Raw genomic sequence first — 23,442 nt, 5'->3', positions numbered from 1 at the left:
GTTTTGTTATGCTTGCAGTTTTATAATCTGCAGCATGAAAAAAAGAAGTGACATACATTTTTGGATCGAATGCACAGCCAAACTTTCCATTGATATGTTACATAGTTGTTAAGGCTGGTTTCACACGGGCGTTGCGGAAAAAGATGCGGGTGCGTTGCGGGAACATGCGTGATTTTTCTGCGCGAGTGCAAAACAATGTAATGCGTTTTGCACGCGCGGGAGAAAAATCGGCATGTTTGGTACCCAGACCCGGACTTCTTCACAGAAGTTCGGGTTTGGGTTCGGTGTTCTGTAGACTGTATTATTTTCCCTTATAACATGGTTATAAGGGAAAATAATAGCATTCTTAATACAGAATGCATAGTACAATAGGGGTTAAAAAAAATAAAAAATAATTTAACTCACCTTAATCCACTTGTTCGCGCAGCCAGCTTCTCTTCTGTCTTCTTCTTTGAGGAATAGGACCTTTGATGACGTCACTGCACTCGTCACATGGTCCATCACATGATCGTTTACCATGTCGATGGATCATGTGACGGACCATGTGATGAGCGTAGTAACGTCACCACAGGTCCTTTTCCCGTGCACAGCAAAGATGAAGGCAGAAGAGAACAAGTGGATTAAGGTGAGTTAAATTTTTTATTTATTTTTTTAACCCCTCCAACCCCCTTGTACTATGCATTCTGTATTAAGAATGCTATTATTTTCCCTTATAACCATGTTATAAGGGAAAATAATAATGATTGGGTCTCCATCCCGATCGTCTCCTAGCAACCGTGCATGAAAATCGCACCGCATCCGCACTTGCTTGCGGATGCTTGCGATTTTCACGCAGCCCCATTCACTTCTATCGGGCCTGCATTGCGTGGAAAAAGCACAATATAGAGCATGCTGCGATTTTCACGCAACACACAAGTGATGCGTGAAAATCACCGCTCGTGTGCACAGCCCCATAGAAATGAATGGGTCTGGATTCAGTGCGGGTGCAATGCGTTCACCTCACGCATTGCACCCGCGCAGGAAATCTCGCCCGTGTGAAAGAGGCCTAAGATTGGAAAAAGACAAAAGTCCATTAAGTCAAACCTGTAATCCTGCTATATCGATCCCTGGATCAATGTCCATCTTCCTTTTAAAAAGGGGTTGGGCCAAAGGGAAAGGGTGTGTAGAACAAGATTTCTATACATTGTCTTAAAGGATAACTCTCTTATTTTTTTTATTTGGTAGTTTATTAGAGTTAGGCATGTATACCTGAGTTAGTCTGTCAATGATTGTCAAAAGATCTGTAATCACCTTATAATAACAGCTTTCATTAATGTCTCCTGTCCCTTTCCACTGCTCCCTTAAAAGACCGTTGCTATGGCTGGTCTGTCTCCAGCTAGGAAGACGGAGGGGCGGTCCTTCACACTGCATGCCTGCATTAGGTTTCAGAGTGAGGAGGCGTGTCTCTCAGTAATCCAAGCTGATTGGCTGGCAGGGAGCTGCTGGCTTCAGCAAGTGTGTATGGGAAGTGAGGGAAAGCAGTTTTGGCCTCAGAGAACTGGCAGAGGAGCCATGTTGAGAAGATTCTCATAATGTAGTATTCAAAACAGCCGTAACTAAGGGGGAAACTCAAGGAAAACAGTGGTAAGTGAAGAAACTAAGGATTGCTTTATGCATAATGCTGCTGCAGCAGTAACATGTGCTAAAATAGATTTTTTTTAAATGAAAATATGACAGTCATCCTATAAGCCTCAATGTTATTTTGAATTAAAAAGTCATCTAAATCTTTTTTGAAGCCATCTCCTCTATTTGCTGTGACCAGCTGGGCAGGTTAAAAAAAATACACATCAGAATAAAAACTGGTGCTAAAAAGAAATATGCAGAATCTGCAGTTTATTGTTCTACACAGACTTTAGAGGGGAGGGGGGGCTCACGTTCCTCATACAGCTCATCACCCATGGTATTCCTAATCCTCCTCTGATACCACACAGGTGTGCTGCACTGTACACTGTTTGCTAAGGTGACATCTGAGGTTGTTTCCTCTCATCATGACTATGTAAAGCGAGGCCTCAGGGTCCCCTCCTTCGTCTATTTGCATTTTTTTTCTCACCCTCAAAACATCTTCATTACCTGCTCTTCAAGTGTCTAGATATGTCCTTTATTGCCGAAGCAAATGCCTCATATTACCAAATATCAGATTTATAGGGGTTTATCCCAAGAAAAGGTCCACCATCTCCTGCATTCAGGGGTGGACTGACATGCTCAGTAGCTCCCCTGTAGGGCTGAAATGATTACTGGATTAAATCGAGTAACTCGACACAAAAAAATCCTTGTTGCAAATTTTGGGCATCGAGGATTTGTTCGTGCCATGTGACCACGGAGCATGAGTGAAACACTTGCTATTACTCACGCTCCGTGGTCTCCCGCCACCTGGCATTGTATCCTGACATACTCACATCGTCAGGACATAGTGCATGTAAGCATGCACTATGACCTGGCGATGTGTGACGTCAGGTCCCAGTGCAACACGTGAAGAAGACGATGCAACTGCGGGGTGTCGGCTGCACCCCTACAGGAAACGTAAGTATTTTATTTCACTGGTGCTGGGGACTGATAACTAGGAGGAGGAGATGATGGCACTGGGAGGGGGGGGACCTGATGGCACTCTGGGGGGAACCTCATGGCACGGGGGGGCACCTGATGGCATGGAGGGAACCTGATGGCACAGGGGAACATGATGGCACTGGGGGGGATCCTGATGGCATTGGGGGGTAGCTGGTGGCACTGGGGGGGGGAGCCTGATGGCATGGGGGGAACCTGATGGCACTAGGGGGTAGCTGATGGCACTAAAGAGTAGCTGATTGCACTGGGGGAGAACCCGATGGCACTGGTCGGGGACATGATGGCACAGGGGAAGAGCCTGATGGCACTGGGGGGTAGCTGATGGCACTGGGGAGGAGCCCGATGACATGGGGGGGAACCTGATGGCACTGGGGGGGAACCTGATGGCACTGGGGGGGGGGACCTGATGGCACTGGGGGGGGGGAACCTGATGGCACTAGGGGGGAACCTGATGGCACTAGGGGGGAACCTGATGGCACTGGGGGGGGAACCTGATGGCACTGGGGGGGGAACCTGATGGCAAGGGGGGGGGAACCTGATGGCACGGGGGGGGAACCTGATGGCACTGGGGGGGAACCTGATGGCACCGGGGGGGGGGGGGACATGATGGCACAGGGGGAGAGCCTGATGGCACTGGGGAGGAGCCCGATGACATGGGGGGAACCTGATGGCACTGGGGAGGAACCTGATGGCACTGGGGGGGAACCTGATGGCATTAGGTGTGAGGGCATTACGTATCTTATGTATCTCTGGGGCGATATGTGAGGAACTATTTTCCATGCGGGGGAGAAGGGGTTAATAAGAACTGGCTGCAATACACTCCTGGGAGATGCAGGTGCTTGATTGTCTCATGTGAGCTGCTGCCCGCCCACAAAAAGGGAAGAAAGTCCTCCAAGATAAGTGACTTAAAATAATTGGGCAAACGAATGTTCTGATCATTGTAGACATCCCAGCGACTAGCCAGGTGTAAAAAAAAATGACTTGTTTGTCGGCATGTAAACAGGGGATGTGCTGCAGAGGACTGAATGGGGATAAATGATCGTACTAACGATCGCTCATCCCCATACAGTGCCGATTGACACGTTATATGGTCGTTATATAAATAACGCTGTCCTCAGGCTCCTCTTGCCTTGTATAGTCTTATTAGGTACTAAACGCCGACTGATTTATGAGGCTTTATACAGGAGGCTATCTGATTACCGCTCTTTGAAACGTGGCTCGCAGCTCATATGTGTCTCTGAACAACGGGGTCACTTGAGGATGTGTTTCCAGCGGTGGTGCTTTTTTTTTATGTGTGAAGAGAATTTCCAAGAATTACTTTCTGTGACATCCTCCAGCCTGCAGAAGAGCATCTTCCTAGAAACAGCTAGTCTGCCTACTTCATAGAGCGTTTCATAGAAAGTGAAAGCAGCCTTTTCCACGTGTGTTTACGTCATGTTTCCTCCGGAGGGAAGACAAAAAACACAACAAATAAAGTAAAAGAGCGTAAAATTGACTGAAGCACAAAGTGGGCAGAGGGCGCCATCGAGGGGCATCCGTGACTTCACCTGGTGCATTAGTCTTTTACGTATTCGGTCAGTTGTTGGGTCGGGTGATCGTATCAAGATCAGGAATGGATTTTTCAGTTATTCATAATGTAGTTGAGAAATGCTCATCGCTACCACTTTAACCATACCTCCCAACTTCTAAAAAGCCAAAGGAGGGGCACGATCATTGCCTATCTATACACGCCCAATCCCACCCTTTCCCTTTGTTCCCCCACGCAGTAGTTATGCCCCTTTAGTGCCCCTCCACAGTAAGAGTGCCCTGCAAGTGCCCCCACACAGTAGTTATGTCCCCTTAATGCCTCCATAGAGTAGAATGCCCAGTTAGTGCCCCCACACAGTAGAGTGTCCCCTTAATGCCCCCTCACAGTAGTGCTGCCCTCTTAGTGCCCCTTCACAATAGTGTTGCCGCCTTAGTGCCCTTCCTCACTATAATGCTGCCTGATTACAATAATGTTTCCCCCCTTAGTGGCCCCCCACAATAATGTTGCCCCCTTAGTGGCCCATCACAATAGTTCTGCCCCCTAGTGGTTTCCATTCAATAGTGCTGCCCCCTTAGTGCCTTCCATACAATAGTGCTTGTGGCGAAACCAACCTCGCCACTGGGTTTTGGAGGGGCCTGTTTACCAGCCTCTTGCCCCAGGATTATGGGCCCTCTCATCAGCCAGGCCTCCTTTGTTCACAAAGGACTTGTACTAACTTGAACCCCTGGTCTAATTCGTGCCATTTTGGGATGTTAAATGACTATGTGTATTGAAAAGGGTGGGACATTGTATACGTTGAGTAGTGAGGTCTGTTCCATTGTCTCTCTGTGTGTATTGGCGATGTCCTTTGTCCTAAGAGATAATTGAATTACGTCTCGGTTGTCTCCAGGACAGAGGATATTGTGTATTCGCCTGCCTGTGATGATTGCATCAACCCAGAGTGAGGTAATTGTATCACGGGCAGAGGGGAGGATTTTGTGTGGGAGTGTCTGAGTGTATTGTACGTGGTTATTGGCCGTTTTTACAAAACCCTGTGGGTGGTAACCTTGTTGGAAAATATGTATAAATCGATGCTTGTGTGTTCAAATAAAGTGTTCTTGTTTTTACCCTTTACCAAGTTGAGGCTGGTGTTTGGGTAACTGATCGACACTGGGGGATTGCTATACGCTGAATATTTGCTATACTCCCCTGGCATAACTACTAGCTCTTGTAAGAGCTGTTCCTGCTCTCTGGATGTAGGAGAGGTTTACCCACTGGAGCCTGGAGCCTTGTTGTAAGTCCAGGGTGGGTAGGAGACTGTGAGACCTCAACCAAGCTTCGGCGGTTCGTGGGGTCTGCAGTGCGTACGGTGTCAAGTGGAGTGCTTGGAGTCCTCGGAAAGCACTAGGAGCATCATTCGACGGAGGTACCCGGTCGGGGTGCTAGGAGATCCGTTACAGTGCTACCTCCTTATCGCCTTCCATACAATAGAGCTGCCCTCTTATTGCCTTCCATACAATAGTGCTGCCTCATTACAATAATGTTGTCCTTGTAGTTTTAATAAAATAAAAATATAACGCTCACTTAGCCCTGTTACCCCGATGAACGGAGCACATCATCCCCCGGCTTGTCCCCCCTTCTGCTCAGCATGATGATGTCACTCTGTCGTGCCTGCATGGAGGGCACAGGCCGGGAAATGGTGGAGCAGGGAGCTGACATCCTTGTGCTTCACCATTGTATTCAACTGAGGACACAGATACAGTTGATATCAGGATATAAATGTAATAAATGTATTTTCCATATTGATATCAGGATATGCTGCAGTCCTCCCGGGACCATGGCACAGCCACTGAAATCCAGGACTTTTGGGAGGTAGGCATTAACAGTAAATAATAATTTATATTTATACAGCATCGATTAACATTTGGGGGAGTAAATGGCCAAACAATAAAAGGAGAGATCCCCCCGCTATGGCGATAATTTTGTCCAGGGGTCCTGCCCCTTGTGTTGGTAATGGGATCACTGCCCATCACCTCCGGCTCATTTAGGCTTGACAGTTGCTAAGATTTCAGAGCCGGTAGCAATGACTGAATGGAAGCCAGGTGCACCGGAAATAGCACCCCTGCCCTTGGTGCACCGAACAGAAAGACCCCACCCATATAAGATATACAGTACAGACCAAAAGTTTGGACACACCTTCTCATTCAAAGAGTTTTCTTTATTTTCATGACTATGAAAATTGTAGATTCACACTGAAGGCATCAAAACTATGAATTAACACATGTGGAATTATATACATAACAAAAAAGTGTGAAACAACTGAAAATATGTCATATTCTAGGTCAGTGATGGTGAACCTTTTAGAGACCGAGTGCCCAAACTGAAACCCAAAGCCCACTTATTTATCGCCAAGTGCCAAGCCAGCAATTTAACCTGAATAGCAATATAGTATATTTTCCATGTATCATTTAGCTATAATAGCCTGCCTACATTCAATGCACTGCCTGTGCCATTCATAGTACGCACTGTGCTGATGAAGGACAGGAAAAATCAAAGGCATATTAGTACACCAAAGACTTTTTCAAGGGTGCGGGTGCCCACAGAGAGGGCTCCGAGTGCCGCCTCTGGCACCCGTGCCATAGGTTCGCCAACACTGTTCTAGGTTCTTCAACGTAGCCACCTTTTGCTTTGATTACTGCTTTGCACACTCTTGGCATTCTCTTGATGAGCTTCAAGGGGTAGTCACCTGAAATGGTTTTCACTTCACAGGTGTGCCCTGTCAGGTATAATAAGTGGGATTTCTTGCCTTATAAATGGGGTTGGGACCATCAGTTGCGTTGTGGAGAAGTCAGGTGGATACACAGCTGATAGTCCTACTGAATAGACTGTTAGAATTTGTATTATGGCAAGAAAAAAGCAGCTAAGTAAAGAAAAATGAGTGGCCATCATTACTTTAAGAAATGAAGGTCAGTCAGTCCGAAAAATTGGGAAAACTTTGAAAGTGTCCCCAAGTGCAGTCACAAAAACCATCAAGCGCTACAAAGAAACTGGCTCACATGTGGACCGCCCCAGGAAAGAAAGACCAAGAGTCACCTCTGCTGCGGAGGATAAGTTCATCCGAGTCACCAGCCTCAGAAATCGCAGGTTAACAGCAGCTCAGATTAGAGACCAGGTCAATGCCACACAGAGTTCTAGCAGCAGACACATCTCTAGAACAACTGTTAAGAGGAGACTGTGTGAATCAGGCCTTCATGGTAGAATATCTGCTAGGAAACCACTGCTAAGGACAGGCAACAAGCAGAAGAGACTTGTTTGGGCTAAAGAACAAATTAGACCAGTGGAAATCTGTGCTTTGGTCTGATGAGTCCAAATTTGAGATCTTTGGTTCCAACCACCGTGTCTTTGTGCGATGCAGAAAAGGTGAATGGATGGACTCTACATGCCTGGTTCCCACCGTGAAGCATGGAGGAGGAGGTGTGATGGTGTGGGGGTGCTTTGCTGGTGACACTGTTGGGGATTTATTCAAAATTGAAGGCATACTGAACCAGCATGGCTACCACAGCATCTTGCAGCGGCATGCTATTCCATCCGGTTTGCGTTTAGTTGGACCATCATTTATTTTTCAACAGGACAATGACCCCAAACACACCTCCAGGCTGTGTAAGGGCTATTTGACCATGAAGGAGAGGGATGGGGTGCCGCGCCAGATGACCTAGCCTCCCCAGTCACCGGACCTGAACCCAATCGAGATGGTTTGGGGTGAGCTGGACCGCAGAGTGAAGACAAACGGGCCAACAAGTGCTAAGCATCTCTGGGAACTCCTTCAAGACTGTTGGAAGACCATTTCAAGTGACTACCTCTTGAAGCTGATCAAGAGAATGCCAAGAGTGTGCAAAGCAGTAATCAAAGCAAAAGGTGGCTACTTTGAAGAACCTAGAACAGGGGTGTCAAACTCAAATGCATCGGGGGCCGCATCAGCAGTTTGGTCACCCTCAAAGGGCCGTTTGTATCTGTAGGACTATGTGTCCACTCACTGTATAATCGTATCTCTAATAGTTAATGGTTACCGTATGTATATAATCGCATAAGGAGCGCTGACAGTGGCGTTGCTAGGGCTGGTGTCACCCGGTGCAGTAGAAAATGGTGTCACCCCCCAAGCCCCCCCCCCCCTAGTAGTTATTAACCCCTTTTAGCAGTCCCCTGCTGGGACTGCTGAAAGGGGTTAATTATAACTACTGTGGGAGCAAAAGAGGGAATAAATAACTACACTGAAGAGGGGACTGAAAGGGGTTAATAAATACTGTTAAGGAGGGACTGCTGAAAGAGATTAATAACTACTGTGAAGGGGCTTCACAGTAGTTATTAACCCCTTTCAGCAGCCCCCTTCACAGTAGTTATTAACCCCTTTCAGCAGCCCCCTTCACAGTAGTTATTAACCCCTTTCAGCAGCCCCCTTCACAGTAGTTATTAACCCCTTTTAGCAGTCCCCCTTCACAGTAGTTATTAACCCCTTTCAGCAGCCCCCTCTTCATAGTTATTTCCCCCTTTCAGCAGTCCCCCTTTACAGTAGTTATTAACCCCTTTCAGCAGCCCCCTTCACAGTAGTTATTAACCCCTTTTAGCAGTCCCCCTTCACAGTAGTTATTAACCCCTTTCAGCAGCCCCCTCTTCATAGTTATTTCCCCCTTTCAGCAGTCCCCCTTCACAGTAGTTATTAACCCCTTTTTCAGCAGTCCCCCATTCACAGTATTTATTAACCCCTTTCAGTCCCCTCTTCAGTGTAGCTAATTATTCCCCCCTTTGCTCCCACAGTAGTTATAATTAACCCCTTTCAGCAGCGCCAGCCCAGTAGCCATTCACATACGGTCTTTCCCCCCTTTCAAGTTTCACAATCACCAGCCTTCACCTTTTTATTATCATTATCACTTACACTCGATACAGAAGCCGGGAGGATCAGCTGTGAGGGAGGCGGTACTTACATCTACAAGCGCTCGCCGAGAGGAGGGAGGAGGCAGGCCGGGAGGACAGGCGCTGGCAGTGTGAGTCATACAACATGCGCCCACGCCGCCTGCTTCATTCATAAAGTGGGCGGCGCAGGCGCGTGACGTATGACTCACACTGCCAGCGCCCATCCTCCCAGCCTGCCTCCTCCCTCCTCTCGGCGAGCGCTTGTAGATGTAAGTACCGCCTCCCTCACAGCTGATCCTCCCGGCTCCTGTATCGGGTGTAAGTGATAATGATAATAAAAAGGTGAAGGCTGGCGGCCGGCGGCGGCTACGCGGGCCACATGACAAGGTCTGGCGGGCCGGATTCGGCCTGCGGGCCTTGTGTTTGACACCCGTGACCTAGAATATGACATATTTTCTGTTGTTTCACACTTTTTTGTTATGTATATAATTCCACATGTGTTAATTCATAGTTTTGATGCCTTCAGTGCGAATCTACAATTTTCATAGCCATGAAAATAAAGAAAACTCTTTGAATGAGAAGGTGTGTCCAAACTTTTGGTCTGTACTGTACCTTATTTGCATAAATATAAAAATAAGCATTTTTTAGGATTAGAGGACTGGATTTTCATGAGGGTACGGCTATGTTTCGAGGCATGGCTGTATGCTTGCTGCTTTAAAACAGATTTTGTGTGGTAACAGACTCCCTTTAAGAGCTGATATAGTAATGGAGGGGGTGGCTGATATAGTAATGGAGGGGGTGGCTGATATAGTAATGGAGGGGGTGACTGGTATAGTAATGGAGGAGGGTGACTCGTATGCTTCGGGTCGTTGTCCTGCTGGAACACTATGTCGTCCTTTTTATACCCATAGTACCTGAGTGTACGAAGTAATTCTTCTTGTAGAATACTCACATATAAGCTCAGCATTGAGATCAAGTATCCAACACCTTTGGCTGTGAAACAACCCCATATCATTAGGCTTTCTCCAGAGAATTTGAAGCTCCTTCAATTTCCCGATCCATTTTCCATTGTTTCTTCCAGACCTATTTCCACCCATCAGAGCCCAGTCTGTTGACTTTCGTCTCATCGCTCTAATTCGCCCGTTTCCAATCTTCTACTATCCACTGTTTGAAATTTTCGGCAAACTCGAGCCGACGCTTTTTATGATGATATTGAAGTCGAGGCTTCTTTACCTTTCGGGCCACTATTCCAAACTTGTGTGATGCATTTTGCACGGACGTCTGTGATTTCACTATTACGAAGCTTACGAGCCGCCTCCACTTCCGGGTTTGTCATGCCAGAACTGATAGACCTTGTGATGAGCCGACTTGTTGACTCCGATATTTTGTCTGAACGTTCACCTCTTTGCTTTGAAATGGATGGACGGCTTTCTTTTCGTATTCTTCCGTCTATCATGGCGCTCACAAGATGCAGTTTGGCAATTGTCTTGGTCGAGATACCGCTATCGATGAGCTGCATGATGCTGCTTCTCTTTTCTTGGGGAATCTTCTTCTTGGCTGCTCCTGGATTCAAACCAATGACCTTTCGCTTGGGAATCAACCTAATATCACACTGAGCTATTAGAGAATGTGAGAACAGGCTGTAATTTGTAATATACAAGTAGAAAAACATTGTTCCAACACCAGGAGCAAAACAGTAACAGTGCAGTTACATGACAAGAATCTGCAGAACTAATCATATGCTAAATAGTTGCAAGTCCAGTTTATGTATGAGATAGCCAAGACGATTGTCTATAAAATGATGGGAGTCTCACGTTCTAAGCCGTAGTAGATAGTGAGATATGGAGCCTGAAAGTCAAAAGTTCTAAACATTGTCACCCTTTTGCTCGTCAGTGTATATCAGAGCCTGTGACACCTTTCTAATATTTTTACATGGGTTTAATTCAAGTGCGAGTCTTGAGTCGTTAGCAAAGTGGAATTCAGGAAAGTTTGCAGCGACCTGTGGCAAGAAGAGCTGACTGTTTGGCAATGCTTACAGGCTCGTTACAGTTTATTGATGGTTCCCTGTTAAATTACATAATTATCAGTGATACTAATCATGTGTAATATCTAAGGGCTTGAGTAAGTGTCCACACCTCCCATATTGTTAACTTTAAAGGGGCTCTCTGCTTTACAGAACCCACGTTTAACCCCTTGAGAGTCTCAGCTTGCGTTACAAGAGAGAGAACTTTTTTTTGCTGACATTGCTGTGTGAGGTCTTTGCATTTTGGGGGGTATGTTTTATATATATTTTTTTTGTTCATAACATTTACTAATGAATTGAACGTTTTTTTTAAGCGTATTTTGCAAAACAATTTCTTCTTTAATGAATATTTGCTAACTTTTGAGAAGCAATATCAAATAGGTTTTGAAAAGGGAAGTATACAGCTGTGATACCTGCTCCCCTGCATACAGACCCCGGGCCTGCTCCCCTGTATACAGACCCCAGGCCTGCTCCCCTGTATACAGACCCCAGGCCTGCTCCCCTGTATACAGACCCCAGGCCTGCTCCCCTGTATACAGACCCCAGGCCTGCTCCCCTGTATACAGACCCCAGGCCTGCTCCCCTGTATATGTACAAACAGGAGGCCTTCTCTGTGTATGCACACCCAAGACCTGCTCCCCTGTATACAGATCTAAGGCCTACTCTCCTGTATATAGACCTGAGGCCTGCTCTCCTGTATACAGACCCCAGGCCTGCTCCCCTGTATACAGACCCCAGGCCTGCTCCCCTGTATACAGACCCCAGGCCTGCTCCCCTGTATACAGACTGAGGCCTGCTCCCCTGTATACAGACTGAGGCCTGCTCCCCTGTATACAGACCGAGGCCTCCTCCCCTGTATATGTACAAACAGGAGGCCTTCTCTGTGTATGCACACCCAAGACCTGCTCCCCTGTATACAGATCTAAGGCCTACTCTCCTGTATATAGACCTGAGGCCTGCTCTCCTGTATACAGACCCCAGGCCTGCTCCCCTGTATACAGACCCCAGGCCTGCTCCCCTGTATACAGACCCCAGGCCTGCTCCCCTGTATACAGACTGAGGCCTGCTCCCCTGTATACAGACTGAGGCCTGCTCCCCTGTATACAGACTGAGGCCTGCTCCCCTGTATACAGACCCCAGGCCTGCTCCCCTGTATACAGACCCCAGGCCTGCTCCCCTGTATACAGACTGAGGCCTGCTCCCCTGTATACAGACTGAGGCCTGCTCCCCTGTATACAGACTGAGGCCTGCTCCCCTGTATACAGACCGAGGCCTCCTCCCCTGTATATGTACAAACAGGAGGCCTTCTCTGTGTATGCACACCCAAGACCTGCTCCCCTGTATACAGATCTAAGGCCTACTCTCCTGTATACAGACCCGAGGCCTGCTCCCCTGTATACAGACCCCAGGCCTGCTCCCCTGTATACAGACCCCAGGCCTGCTCCCCTGTATACAGACCCCAGGCCTGCTCCCCTGTATACAGACCCCAGCCTGCTCCCCTGTATACAGACCCCAGGCCTGCTCCCCTGTATACAGACCCCAGGCCTGCTCACCTGTATACAGACCCCAGGCCTGCTCCCTTGTATACAGACCCCAGGCCTGCTCCCCCGTATACAGACCCCAGGCCTGCTCCCCTGTATACAGACCCCAGGCCTGCTCCCCTGTATACAGACCCCAGGCCTGCTCCCCTGTATATGTACAAACAGGAGGCCTTCTCTGTGTATGCACACCCAAGACCTGCTCCCCTGTATACAGATCTAAGGCCTACTCTCCTGCATATAGACCTGAGGCCTGCTCCCCTGTATACAGACCCCAGGCCTGCTCCCCTGTATACAGACCCAGGCCTGCTCCCCTGTATACAGACCCCAGGCCTGCTCCCCTGTATACAGACCCCAGGCCTGCTCCCCTGTATACAGACCCCAGGCCTGCTCCCCTGTATACAGACCCCAGGTCTGCTCCCCTGTATACAGACCCCAGGCCTGCTCCCCTGTATACAGACCCCAGGCCTGCTCCCCTGTATACAGACCCCAGGCCTGCTCCCCTGTATACAGACTGAGGCCTGCTCCCCTGTATACAGACCCCAGGCCTGCTCCCCTGTATACAGACCCCAGGCCTGCTCCCCTGTATACAGACCCCAGGCCTGCTCCCCTGTATACAGACCCCAGGCCTGCTCCCCTGTATACAGACCCCAGGCCTGCTCCCCTGTATACAGACCCCAGGCCTGCTCCCCTGTATACAGACCCCAGGCCTGCTCCCCTGTATACAGACCCCAGGCCTGCTCCCCTGTATACAGACCCCAGGCCTGCTCCCCTGTATACAGACCCCAGGCCTGCTCCCCTGTATACAGACCCCAGGCCTGCTCCCCTGTATACAGACCCCAGGCCTGCTCCCCTGTATACAGACCCCAGGCCTGCTCCCCTGTATACAGACCCCAGGCCTGCTCCCCTGTATATAGACCCCAGGCCTGCTCCCCTGTATATAGACCCCAGGCCTGCTCCCCTGTATATAGACCCCAGGCCTGCTTCCCTGTATACAGACCCCTGGCCTTTCGGGACAGCTTTAATGCCGCCATGCTTAGGGATAACATATTGATTGTGCTGCATTTTTCTGTTATGTGAGTGCTTCATGAAGGACAATTAATCAGCCGTAATGTGCCCGCTGAGCGCTGCTCACTCGTCTTATGCTGGAGACGATCTCCATGTATTCTTATCTAGTGCCGCCAAATATTTTCTTGGTTCCCATAGTGAGGGTGGGGGGGGGGGGGGGTGTAAATGTTTTTTAGTAAGAGCCAATGTGCATAGGACTCAGGGGGACATGAGGGGACACTGAGGCCTCCTTGGCTGCTTATGCTTATTCACAAGAGACTCCTTATGCTGGTCGTACAGATTTGTTTTGTATTTATTTTATGTTTTTAGGTTATTTTTTTATTTTTATTTTTCATCGGATGCCTTTGATATTGATTTACTTCCCTTTAAAGAGGTTGTAGAGCACCAAATGTAAAAGCCCCGACTTCTGGCGCTGCTGTATTTGTGAGCCATATATACAGAGCGCTCCCTGTAGGTCACGCTGTACCCAAGTGGGGCGAAATGGGCCTTATGCATGAGACCTAGTGATGCCGAAACAGGGGGTGTTGTCCCAGAGAACCCATTTACAGGTGACAGTCTGCTAATAAAAACACCAGAAATTCTAAAAATTGTAAGGTCCATGCAAACATTGAGGGTATGTTCACACTTCACAGACTTGATGATGATTATGCACGTATTCTGCGCCTAAGTCTATAGGTGCCAAGTTATATGAATGTCCAGTTATGGTCCTGAGCGGCACCACTATAACCCTCCTTGTGTTACATTTCAGGTGGTGACATTATGGTACCGAGCACCGGAAGTTCTCCTCCAGTCCAGCTATGCCACGCCGGTGGACCTCTGGAGCGTTGGCTGTATATTTGCAGAAATGTTTCGTCGAAAGTAAGATTCTTTTGTAATCTGGAATAATAAATCCATCTTTTGCATTTCAACGTGCATCAGCTTGACCCTAAGGCTAGCTGTATACATTAGATATGTATTGGCCAAACTAGTATGTAAATTAATATCATCGGTACAGGGAGGAGGAGAAGGCCCTGTTTCTCAAAGGGCGTCTCCTTCTCCCTGGCTGTGAGCGGTCCAATCGCAGCGGAGAGCGTCACAGCCAGGGAGAAGGAGACGCCCATTGAGAAACAGGGCCTTCTCCTCCTCCCTGTACCGATGATATTAATTTACTAGGTGGGAAAAGAAAAGGGGGGCACAGCGGGCGAACAGAGCGGCGCACAGATAAACTAGTAAGCGATCTTACATCCCTTCACTATGCCCTACACAACCCACTACTTATTTAATAATGTCTGGACCCATAAAATCACATCAGCTGATGGCTCATGTAGAGCTCTTATCTCTGACTTAATAAAGTCATAAACACTAATTTAAGCCACATTCTTATCAGTTTAATAAGATTTGAGCTATAATGAGTGTTTATGAGGTCAGGAGATCAGAGATAAGAACTACACATGAGCCTTCAGATGACGAGATTCAAAGAAAACACAAAGTGACAGCTTGCAAACAGACTGACTATTTTTTTTTTAACTCTTCTATCTCAGATACGGCTGAACATTTTTAATGAAGGCCAGTTAAAAAAATGATTTGTAGCCCAAAATGAGTAAAATACAATCAGTCTTTAAGGGCAAGTACATCAGACCTAACACCCTTACCATATCATGTTAAAGGGGTTTTCCGGGTGTTTAATACTGCTGACCTGTCCTCAGGATAGGCCATCAGTATCTGATCGGTGGGTGTCCACCATCTGGGTACCCCCGCCAATCAGCTGTTTGTAGAGGCTGTGGCTCTCCTGTGAGCCCCGCAGCATACTAAACACAGCGCTGCACATTGTACGGTGGCTGTTCTTGGTATTGCAGCTCAGCCTCACTCACTTGAATGGGACTGAGCTGTGCCTAGGCCACGTGACGTCACTGGCCTAGGAAGAGGCTCTCTTCAAACAGCTGATCATTGGGAGTGTTGGATGTCGGACCCTCACCGATCAGGTATCGATGACTAACCTGAGGGTAGGTCATTATCCACTTCCCGACCGCCCATTGACTATAAACGTACTGGGCTGTTGGGTTTATTGTGCAGCTGCTGAGCGGGGGGCCTGCTGTCAGTGACAGCAGGGCCCCCTAGAGAGAAGGCAGGGACTGTTCCTGGGTGTTACTGCCTTCTAGATCGCTGTTTATACGGATGAGGAAGCAATGCGCTGCTTCCTGTCCCGGCCCGGTGGTCTTGTGTGGTCATGTGACTGCCGGGGGAGTGCAGGAGCTACGGGGTCTTCCAAAGACCTCGAAGTGAAGTTAAATGTCCCCCAGAGGTCTTGTATGAAAAAAAAAGTTTCACATGTAAAAAAAAAAATTTGCCCCCAATTAAGTCATTTAATAAATGTTAGAATTAGAAAAAAAATGTATCGCCGCGTCTGTAACGACCGGCTCTATAAAAAAAACATAGCCAGAAAAATTGAAAAAATATGGCAACGCAAAAACATGTTCTTATTGTGTAAAATAAAAAAATAGACATATTTGGTATTGTTGCGTCGGTAACGACTGGATTCTATAAAAATATCACATGATCAACCCCATCAAGTGTAAAATGGTGACTGCACCTCCCAAAAAATAAAATAAAAAGCGACTAGAAAGCCAAATGTACCCCAAAATGGTGCCAATAAAAACCACAGCTTGTCCCGCAAAAAATAAGCCTCACACAACTCAGTCGACAGAAAAAGTAAAAAGTTATTGCTCTTAAAAACCATGACAGAAAATTCGATGCCGCTCATTCCCTTCTGAGTCCTGGCGTATCCCCAAATAACAGTTTACGACCACAATTGGAGTGTTACTGTATTCAGGAGAAAATGGCAACTTGTGGGGGGATATTCTCCTGTTATCCTTTGTGAAAAAGAAAGTTTGGGCCTAAAGGACCATTTTCTTGTAAAAAAAATAAAAATAATTTAATTTTTCATTTTCACACCCAAGTATTAAAAGTTCTTTAAAAAGCCTGTTGGGTCAAGTGCTTACTACACCCATTATAAATTCCTTGGGTGGTGTAGTTTACAAAATGTGGTAACTTTTTAGGGTTTTCACTTTGGGGGTACCTCAGGGTCTCTTCAAATGCAACATGGTGCCCAAAGACCATTCCAGCAAAATCTGCCCTCCAAAAACCATATGGCACTCCTTGCCTTCTGTTCCCTGCCATGTGCCCATACAGCCGTATATGACCACATATGGTGGTGTTTATGCAAACTGCAGAATCAGGGAAATAAATATTGAGCTTTGTTTTGTTGTTAACCCTTGATGCGTTACAGGAAAAAAAAAGAAATTTAAAGAGGACCTTTCACTCGTATACAAACTAAAAACTAACTCTATCTGTGGGCAGAGCGGCGCCCAGGGGTCCCCCTGCACTTACTAGTATGCCTGGGCGCCGCTCCGTTCGCCCGGTATAGGCTCCGGTGTCTCAGCTCCGTCTGTTGTATTGGACTGATTTTTTTGTAGGAGGCGTGTCCCCAGGGCCGTCTTTACCAAGGGGCAAAAGGGGCAGCTGCCCTGGGCCCAGTTGCTCCTGGGGGGCCCAAGGCAGCTGCCTCTTGAGCCCTGCTAGCTACTGCCCCGGGTGTCAGGCTGTCAGCTACACAGGCATCATGATCGTACTGTGCTAATGATCTTAATTCTAGGACCTTAATGAGTTTTGCTTTAGGACCTTAATGACATCATTACCATGTGACCAGTAACCTAGCAATTACTGGTCACATGGCTATGAGGTCATCACAGGTCCTACAGAAGTTAACCGTGGAGCTTTTTTGTGTAAAGATTACATCAGAAAAAGGTGACAGGGGCTGTTATGTTAATATACTGTAAACTACTGTATAGTGGGGTGCTGTATACTGTGTGGTGGGCTGTATACTGTGTGGTGGGCTGTATATTGTGTAATGGGCTGTATATTGTGTGGTGGGCTGTATATTGTGTGGTGGGCTGTATATTGTGTGGTGGGCTATATATTGTGTAATGGGCTGTATATTGTGTGGTGGCCTGTATACTGTGTGGGGGCCTGTATACTGTGGGGGGGGGGGGGCCTGTATAGTGGGGGGGAGTGCTATACTGCTGTACTGTATAGTGTGGGGGGCTGTATCGTGTATAGTTTGGGGTGCTGTATACAGTGAGGTGTTGTATACCGTGAGGTGCTGTATACTGTGGGCTGCTATACTGCTCTACTATATACTGTGGGGTACTGTATAGTGTGGGGTGCTATACTGCATACTGTGTGGTGCTGTATACTATAGGGTGCTATACTGCATACTGTGGGGTGCTGGGGTGCACTGTAACACTAGGGTGAGCCGAGCCCTGGTCTCCTTCCTGCAGAGCGGTGCCCACTTCCAGCCTGAGCCCAGCTGCCCAGAGCACTGATCCTGAGCCGCTGGAGTCTTCAGAACTAGAAGTATTTATAGTCATTCACTGTACTCTACCAGATTTGTGGATTTTTTGTGTGTGTGTTGTGGTGGAGGGCGTGATTGCATGCTAAGGTGTGGGAAGGCGGGATCCGGGGGGCCCAAGTAAATTTTTGCCCGGGGTCCAATCAATATTAAAGACGGCCCTGCGTGTCCCTTGCTGCAGCGCTGGCCAATCGCAGCGCACAGCTCAAAGCCTGGCTACAAAAAATCTGTCCAATACAACAGAGGGAGCTGAGACACTGGAGCCTATACCGGGCGAACGGAGCGGCGCCCAGGCATACTAGTAAGTGCAGGGGGACCCCTGGGCGCCGCTCTGCCCACAGATAGAGTTAGTTTTTAGTTTGTATACGAGTGAAAGGTCCTCTTTAAATAGAAAATCTGCCAAAAAAAGTGAAATTTTTAAATTTCACATTTATTTTGCTTTAATTCCTGTGGAATACTTAAAGGGTTAACAACATTTCTAAAACCAGTTTTGAATAGTTTGAGGGGTGTCGTTTCTTAAATGGGGTCATTTATAGGTGGTTTCTATTATATGAGCTCCTCAAAGTGACTTCAGAACTGAACTGGTCTTCAAGGCCTCCTGCACACAAACGTGTGCACCCGAAATTGCGGGCCGCAATGCAGAACACCGACCGTGGGGCAGCCGCAGCGGATCGCAGACCTATTCACTTTAATGGGTCCGCGATCCGCCCGTTCCGCAAAAAGATAGAACATGTTCTATCTTTTTGCGGAACGGAAGTACGGGACGAAACCCCACGGAAGCACTCCATAGTGCTTCCGTAGGGTTCCGTTCCGTGCTTCCGTTCCGCATCTCCGGATTTGCGGACCCATTCAAGTGAATGCCCACGGAACAGCACCCATGTATTGCGGATCCGCAAATGCGGTCCGCAATACGGCAACGGGGCACACACGTTCGTGCTTCTAAAATTCTAAACCTTGTAACGTCCTAAAAAAAAAAAATTACATTACCAAAATGATGCCAACATAAAGTAAACATATGGTGAATGTTAATGAGTATTTTATGAGGTATCACTATCTGTCCAAATTTAAAAAACTGTGAATTTTTTAAAATTTTCGTTAACTTTGGGATTTTTTTTTATAAATAAAGGTAAAACATATTGACTCAAATTTACCACTAACATGAAGTATAATGTGTCACAAGAAAACATTCTCTAAATGGTTTGGATAAGTAGAAGCGTTCCAAAGTTATTACCACATAGTGACACATGTCAGATTTGCTAAATTAGTCCTGGTCAGGAAGTGGTTAATATTAAACATCCCGACAATCCCTTTAGGGGCATCTGTCACCAGATTATCGGCATTAACCCAACGTGCGCATGTCAACTGAATCTAATACTTGTAGTCCTCAATGCGTCTTTTTTAATGTGGTGCAGTTGCACCCAGAAGCTCCACCCCCTGCCTGGTTTGCCACGCCCCCACCGCTAAGACTGGCAGGACAGGCAGTTAAAACATATTCACGCCTGGCCCCGAATCTCTCAGGAGTGGGTTTGGCGCATGCACTGTACAGGGATGGAGACCACCGTGCGCTTTAGGGAATCATCATGAGGATAATCCCTCTGCAATCATCAGCGAAAGCTATTATGCCAGCTATACACAGTTAAACCTTCAATGTAATTCAAGATATAGTAATACAGGGAACAGCAACCTTCAACACTCCAGCTGTGGTTAAACTACAACTCTCAGCATGCACACTTGCTTGACTGTTCTCACAACTCCCATAAAAATGAATGGAGCATGCTGGGAGTCGTAGTTTCCCAACAGCTGGAGTGCCAGAGGTTGCTGACCCCTGTAGTAATGCATTAGTAGTGTAAATATGGACCAAACCATTTATGTAAAAACTGAATGTTTAACAGCAGCGCAACATTTTCATGGGCCCCTCATGTCTAAAGGCCCCTGGGGCCCGCCATTCTGTACAGCTGACCTGGGGGTGTCACTTACCAGGTGAAACCAATTGAAATTGATAAAAGGATGGTAATTGGGTAGAAAACAAGCAGGACCAAACCACAATAATGTGTCCCCATTTGTCCCCCCCCCCCAAGCTATGCGCCCTGGTACGCCCCTGAGAGGCACGCCCCTGAGGTTCTGTGTGCCCCCATATAGTCTCTGAGGCGTACAGAGACAATACCACCGTGTTCTGTAAGTTTTATTATCTCTGGTTTACTCGTAAGCTCCTTTTCTCAGCGTCAGCGGCCGTGTGATTGACAGCCGTTGTAAAACCCAGTAACAGCATTACTCTGCGGTCGGCTTTTATTGTAACAGCGGGGACTTGGCAATACAAGTGCGGTTTTCTTCCCAGCGCTCATCCTTGCCAGGCGTCCAGTACGGGCTCAGCGCTGCGGTGAGATCAGTCTGTGACAGGGAAACACGAGGAAGTCTGTGACTGCAAACGTTGGCTTTGTGTGACATGCACGTGGGGTTGTGGCGGGGCTGACGAGGGGAGGGGGAGATTTAGGCTGCTTTTCTGAGGTAAAAAAAACTGCATTTACATTGAATTCCAGGAAATAGAGATTCTCAGAATTTTTTTATTTTTTTTAATTTAAGACTGGAGAAAACAATACCAAAGCGGTGACTGGCAATTAGGTAAATCACATATGGATTACATTATGGATCTGCATGTGAGGCCCAAAACGCTGCACTAGTTTTCCTGTCAACATGGTGGACACCTCAACGGAACATGATGGACTCCATTATAAGTCAGTGGGGTCTGCCGCTGGTGTCCATCTTGCAATATTACAATCTTGCAGTGTGGCTTCCCTTAAAATGTAAGCCATACCGCATCGACAGGGACGGATTGGCCATAGACCTTACAGGGAAATTTCCCGGTGAGCCAATGTCCAGGGGGCTGCCTGGGCCTTCCTCCTCGCCAGTGGAAGTTTTTGGGGTGTATTTTGTCCTGCTGGCTGTATTTTGTGATGGACTGTGGTATTTGGCTCTGTTGGGGTGGTATAATGTGCCAATATGATACTGCCGGACCTGCCTTCCATCAATTTGGACCCAACTACAAAATGGGGCCACTTTTAGTATTTTTCCAGGGCCACTTTAAGTTTCCAGTCCACCCCTGCGCATCGGTGAGCAGGGGTGGTAGCAAAAGATTTTTTGACTGTCCTGTTTTTAGATAGCCCTCGGGCAGAGGCCTCCGAATCAGTGGTTGTGGTTATTCCTCTTGCACACGATCGTAAGATCATATAAGTGCGGGACAATAGCCCCGCGGGCGGCCCGACGTGCACAGCATCATTGTAATCTATGATGCTTTGTACTCCCATGCGCACGATCAATGCCGCTCCGGGACATATGGCCCGCTCGCGGACCATATGTCTCGGAGGGCATACGGTCTTTCGCAAAAGGCCTAAGATGTATATCAGTGCCTATAGACATCAGCCTAAACAGACGGTCCATAGATTGTGTGCAGTGTCGGACTGAAGTCCCTTGGGCCCACCAGAGGAACCAACACTCTTTGTCTATAGGACCTGTTTTATTAGGGGTCCAGAGCTTGGGCCCACCGGAGGATCCTTTGGTGGCCAAGTCCGACTATGACTGTGGGGTATATGGACATACATAGATAAATTAACGCAGCCTCTTCAGACACGCTTGGTCCCCATAGGGCAAAGGGAGGAGAAACAGAGGCTCATGGTGAAGGTTTTAGAATGGAAGTCAGAAGATGGTCCTCATAGGACCAATGGGAGGGGAACCAGAGGCTCATGGCGGTCATTTTAGAATGGAAGTCAGAAGGTCTGTACTTTTTTTTCCTCTGCTGGACAGTTTTGTTAAATAAGGCCCAATTGTCTATTAGAACTGACTATGTCAAACAGCTTGTCCAGCTTCTGCAAAGTGATGGCCGATCCTCAGGATAAGCCATCACTAGCTGATCTGTGGGGGTCCGATACCACGCACTCCACTGATCAGTTTTTTGGGTGTAGTTAGCCCCGTTGCCGGAAGTTGCAGCTGGAAATACACAGAATTATCAACCTTGTAGTGAAGGGAGCTTCTTATCGCAGCGCTGCTCCCACTGAAGTCAGTGACATGCGCCGTCCACTACACGGTTAACGTAGCTGTGTAGTTCCGGCGACAGAACTAACTACACCATAGCAGCTGATCGGCAGGGCGGGCAGAGTCCCGACAAGCAGCTATCCCGAGGACAGGCCATCACAGAGTAAAAGCTTGACAACCCCTTTAGGCAAACTAAGTCCAGTATCCACTCCTATGAGTGTGTGGGCATGCTGGGAGTTGTAGTTCCACACTAGCTGAAGATTAACAGGTTAGAGAACAAATTACCTAAGAAGCTGAAGAAACTGCAGTTAATGTGACTTTAAAACAGAAGGCTCCATTACTGTCCAGAAGGCGCAGTCACACCGGGGGACATCAGCTGTAACCTGGACGCCGGAAACCAGTGTCATCATGGAACTTATTGACTTGGCTGGGCTTCGGGACCAGCTGCTTAAACATTTAGTTTCCCAGAGTGCTCCAGAAACAATTGCTTCATCTAATATCCTCCGACTTTCAGTATCCGCTGCAGCCTTTCTCATTATTGCAGATTGTGGCCCTAAGGACAGACAAAAACCAGAAGTGTGGTAGAGCCCTGTAACACCTCGAGTGACCCTATCATCTAAGAAGAATCCGAACAAAGATCTTTACTACTCAACTATTTGTTAAAGGGGTTGATTTTTAGGAAGGCGACCCGTGTCCATATGCCTTATTATAACATATGGCTGTCATAGAGGGTGGGGTCCTACTGTGGTGGGCGCCGTGTGTCCATGCAGTACATGATAGGCCGGAATACAATACTGCAGCACCCATTACGGAGGAAAAGTTATACTCTGACCTGGCCTACTTTACCCAACTGAACGCCACACCGAACCCAGGGTGATCAGCGGGCACCAGCTTCCCCCAATAAACATAATTTCGGCACAAAAACAATTAAGAAAGGATGCAATTCATGTAGGAACGGTCTAATGCAAACTGTGTCCAGACTGTGGATAAAGCAGCCCATCCTCCCTCTCTACCAGCAGGAAATCCCAGCATATGTTTACCTGATCACACACACTATAGATGAAAGTTACCCCAAATGGCTGATTTGAACCGTGTCAGGCAGTCAACACTTGCAAATGTTACTGCATTGTCCACCGCTTTGCGAAAATGAATTGTGTTTTTTGTACTTTTGCCCCCGAGCGGCTGGTTCTGTTCGGCATGTTGATGTCTGGTCACAGAGGACTATCCTGATCTAAGGTGGTAAAATACCTACAGTCCATTATGTATATGGAAATAAAGTTTTGTGTCGTTGTAGTAAAATTTTGATAAGATCGGCCAACTATCGTTATATATGTGAGGAGGGTGAGCTGGCTGTCCCCTGATAAAAGCAGGACTGAACCTATTG

The 23,442-nt window shown here is 47.5% G+C and overlaps 1 protein-coding gene across 1 annotated transcript in view; it reads left to right on the top strand.

Moving 5' to 3' along the window:
- CDK6 (cyclin dependent kinase 6) overlaps positions 1-23,442 on the top strand; it is a 160,339-nt gene that overhangs the window by 120,165 nt on the left and 16,732 nt on the right. Inside the window, exon 5 of the mRNA XM_044293156.1 lies at positions 14,394-14,503. Within this exon, the coding sequence (XP_044149091.1) occupies positions 14,394-14,503 (110 nt within the window). The remainder of the gene's footprint in view (positions 1-14,393; positions 14,504-23,442) is intronic.

Source organism: Bufo gargarizans, chromosome 5 (genome assembly GCF_014858855.1).
Source record: "Bufo gargarizans isolate SCDJY-AF-19 chromosome 5, ASM1485885v1, whole genome shotgun sequence".
NCBI classification, from domain to species: Eukaryota; Metazoa; Chordata; class Amphibia; order Anura; family Bufonidae; genus Bufo; species Bufo gargarizans.
This window is presented reverse-complemented; position numbering and strand designations above follow the sequence as displayed.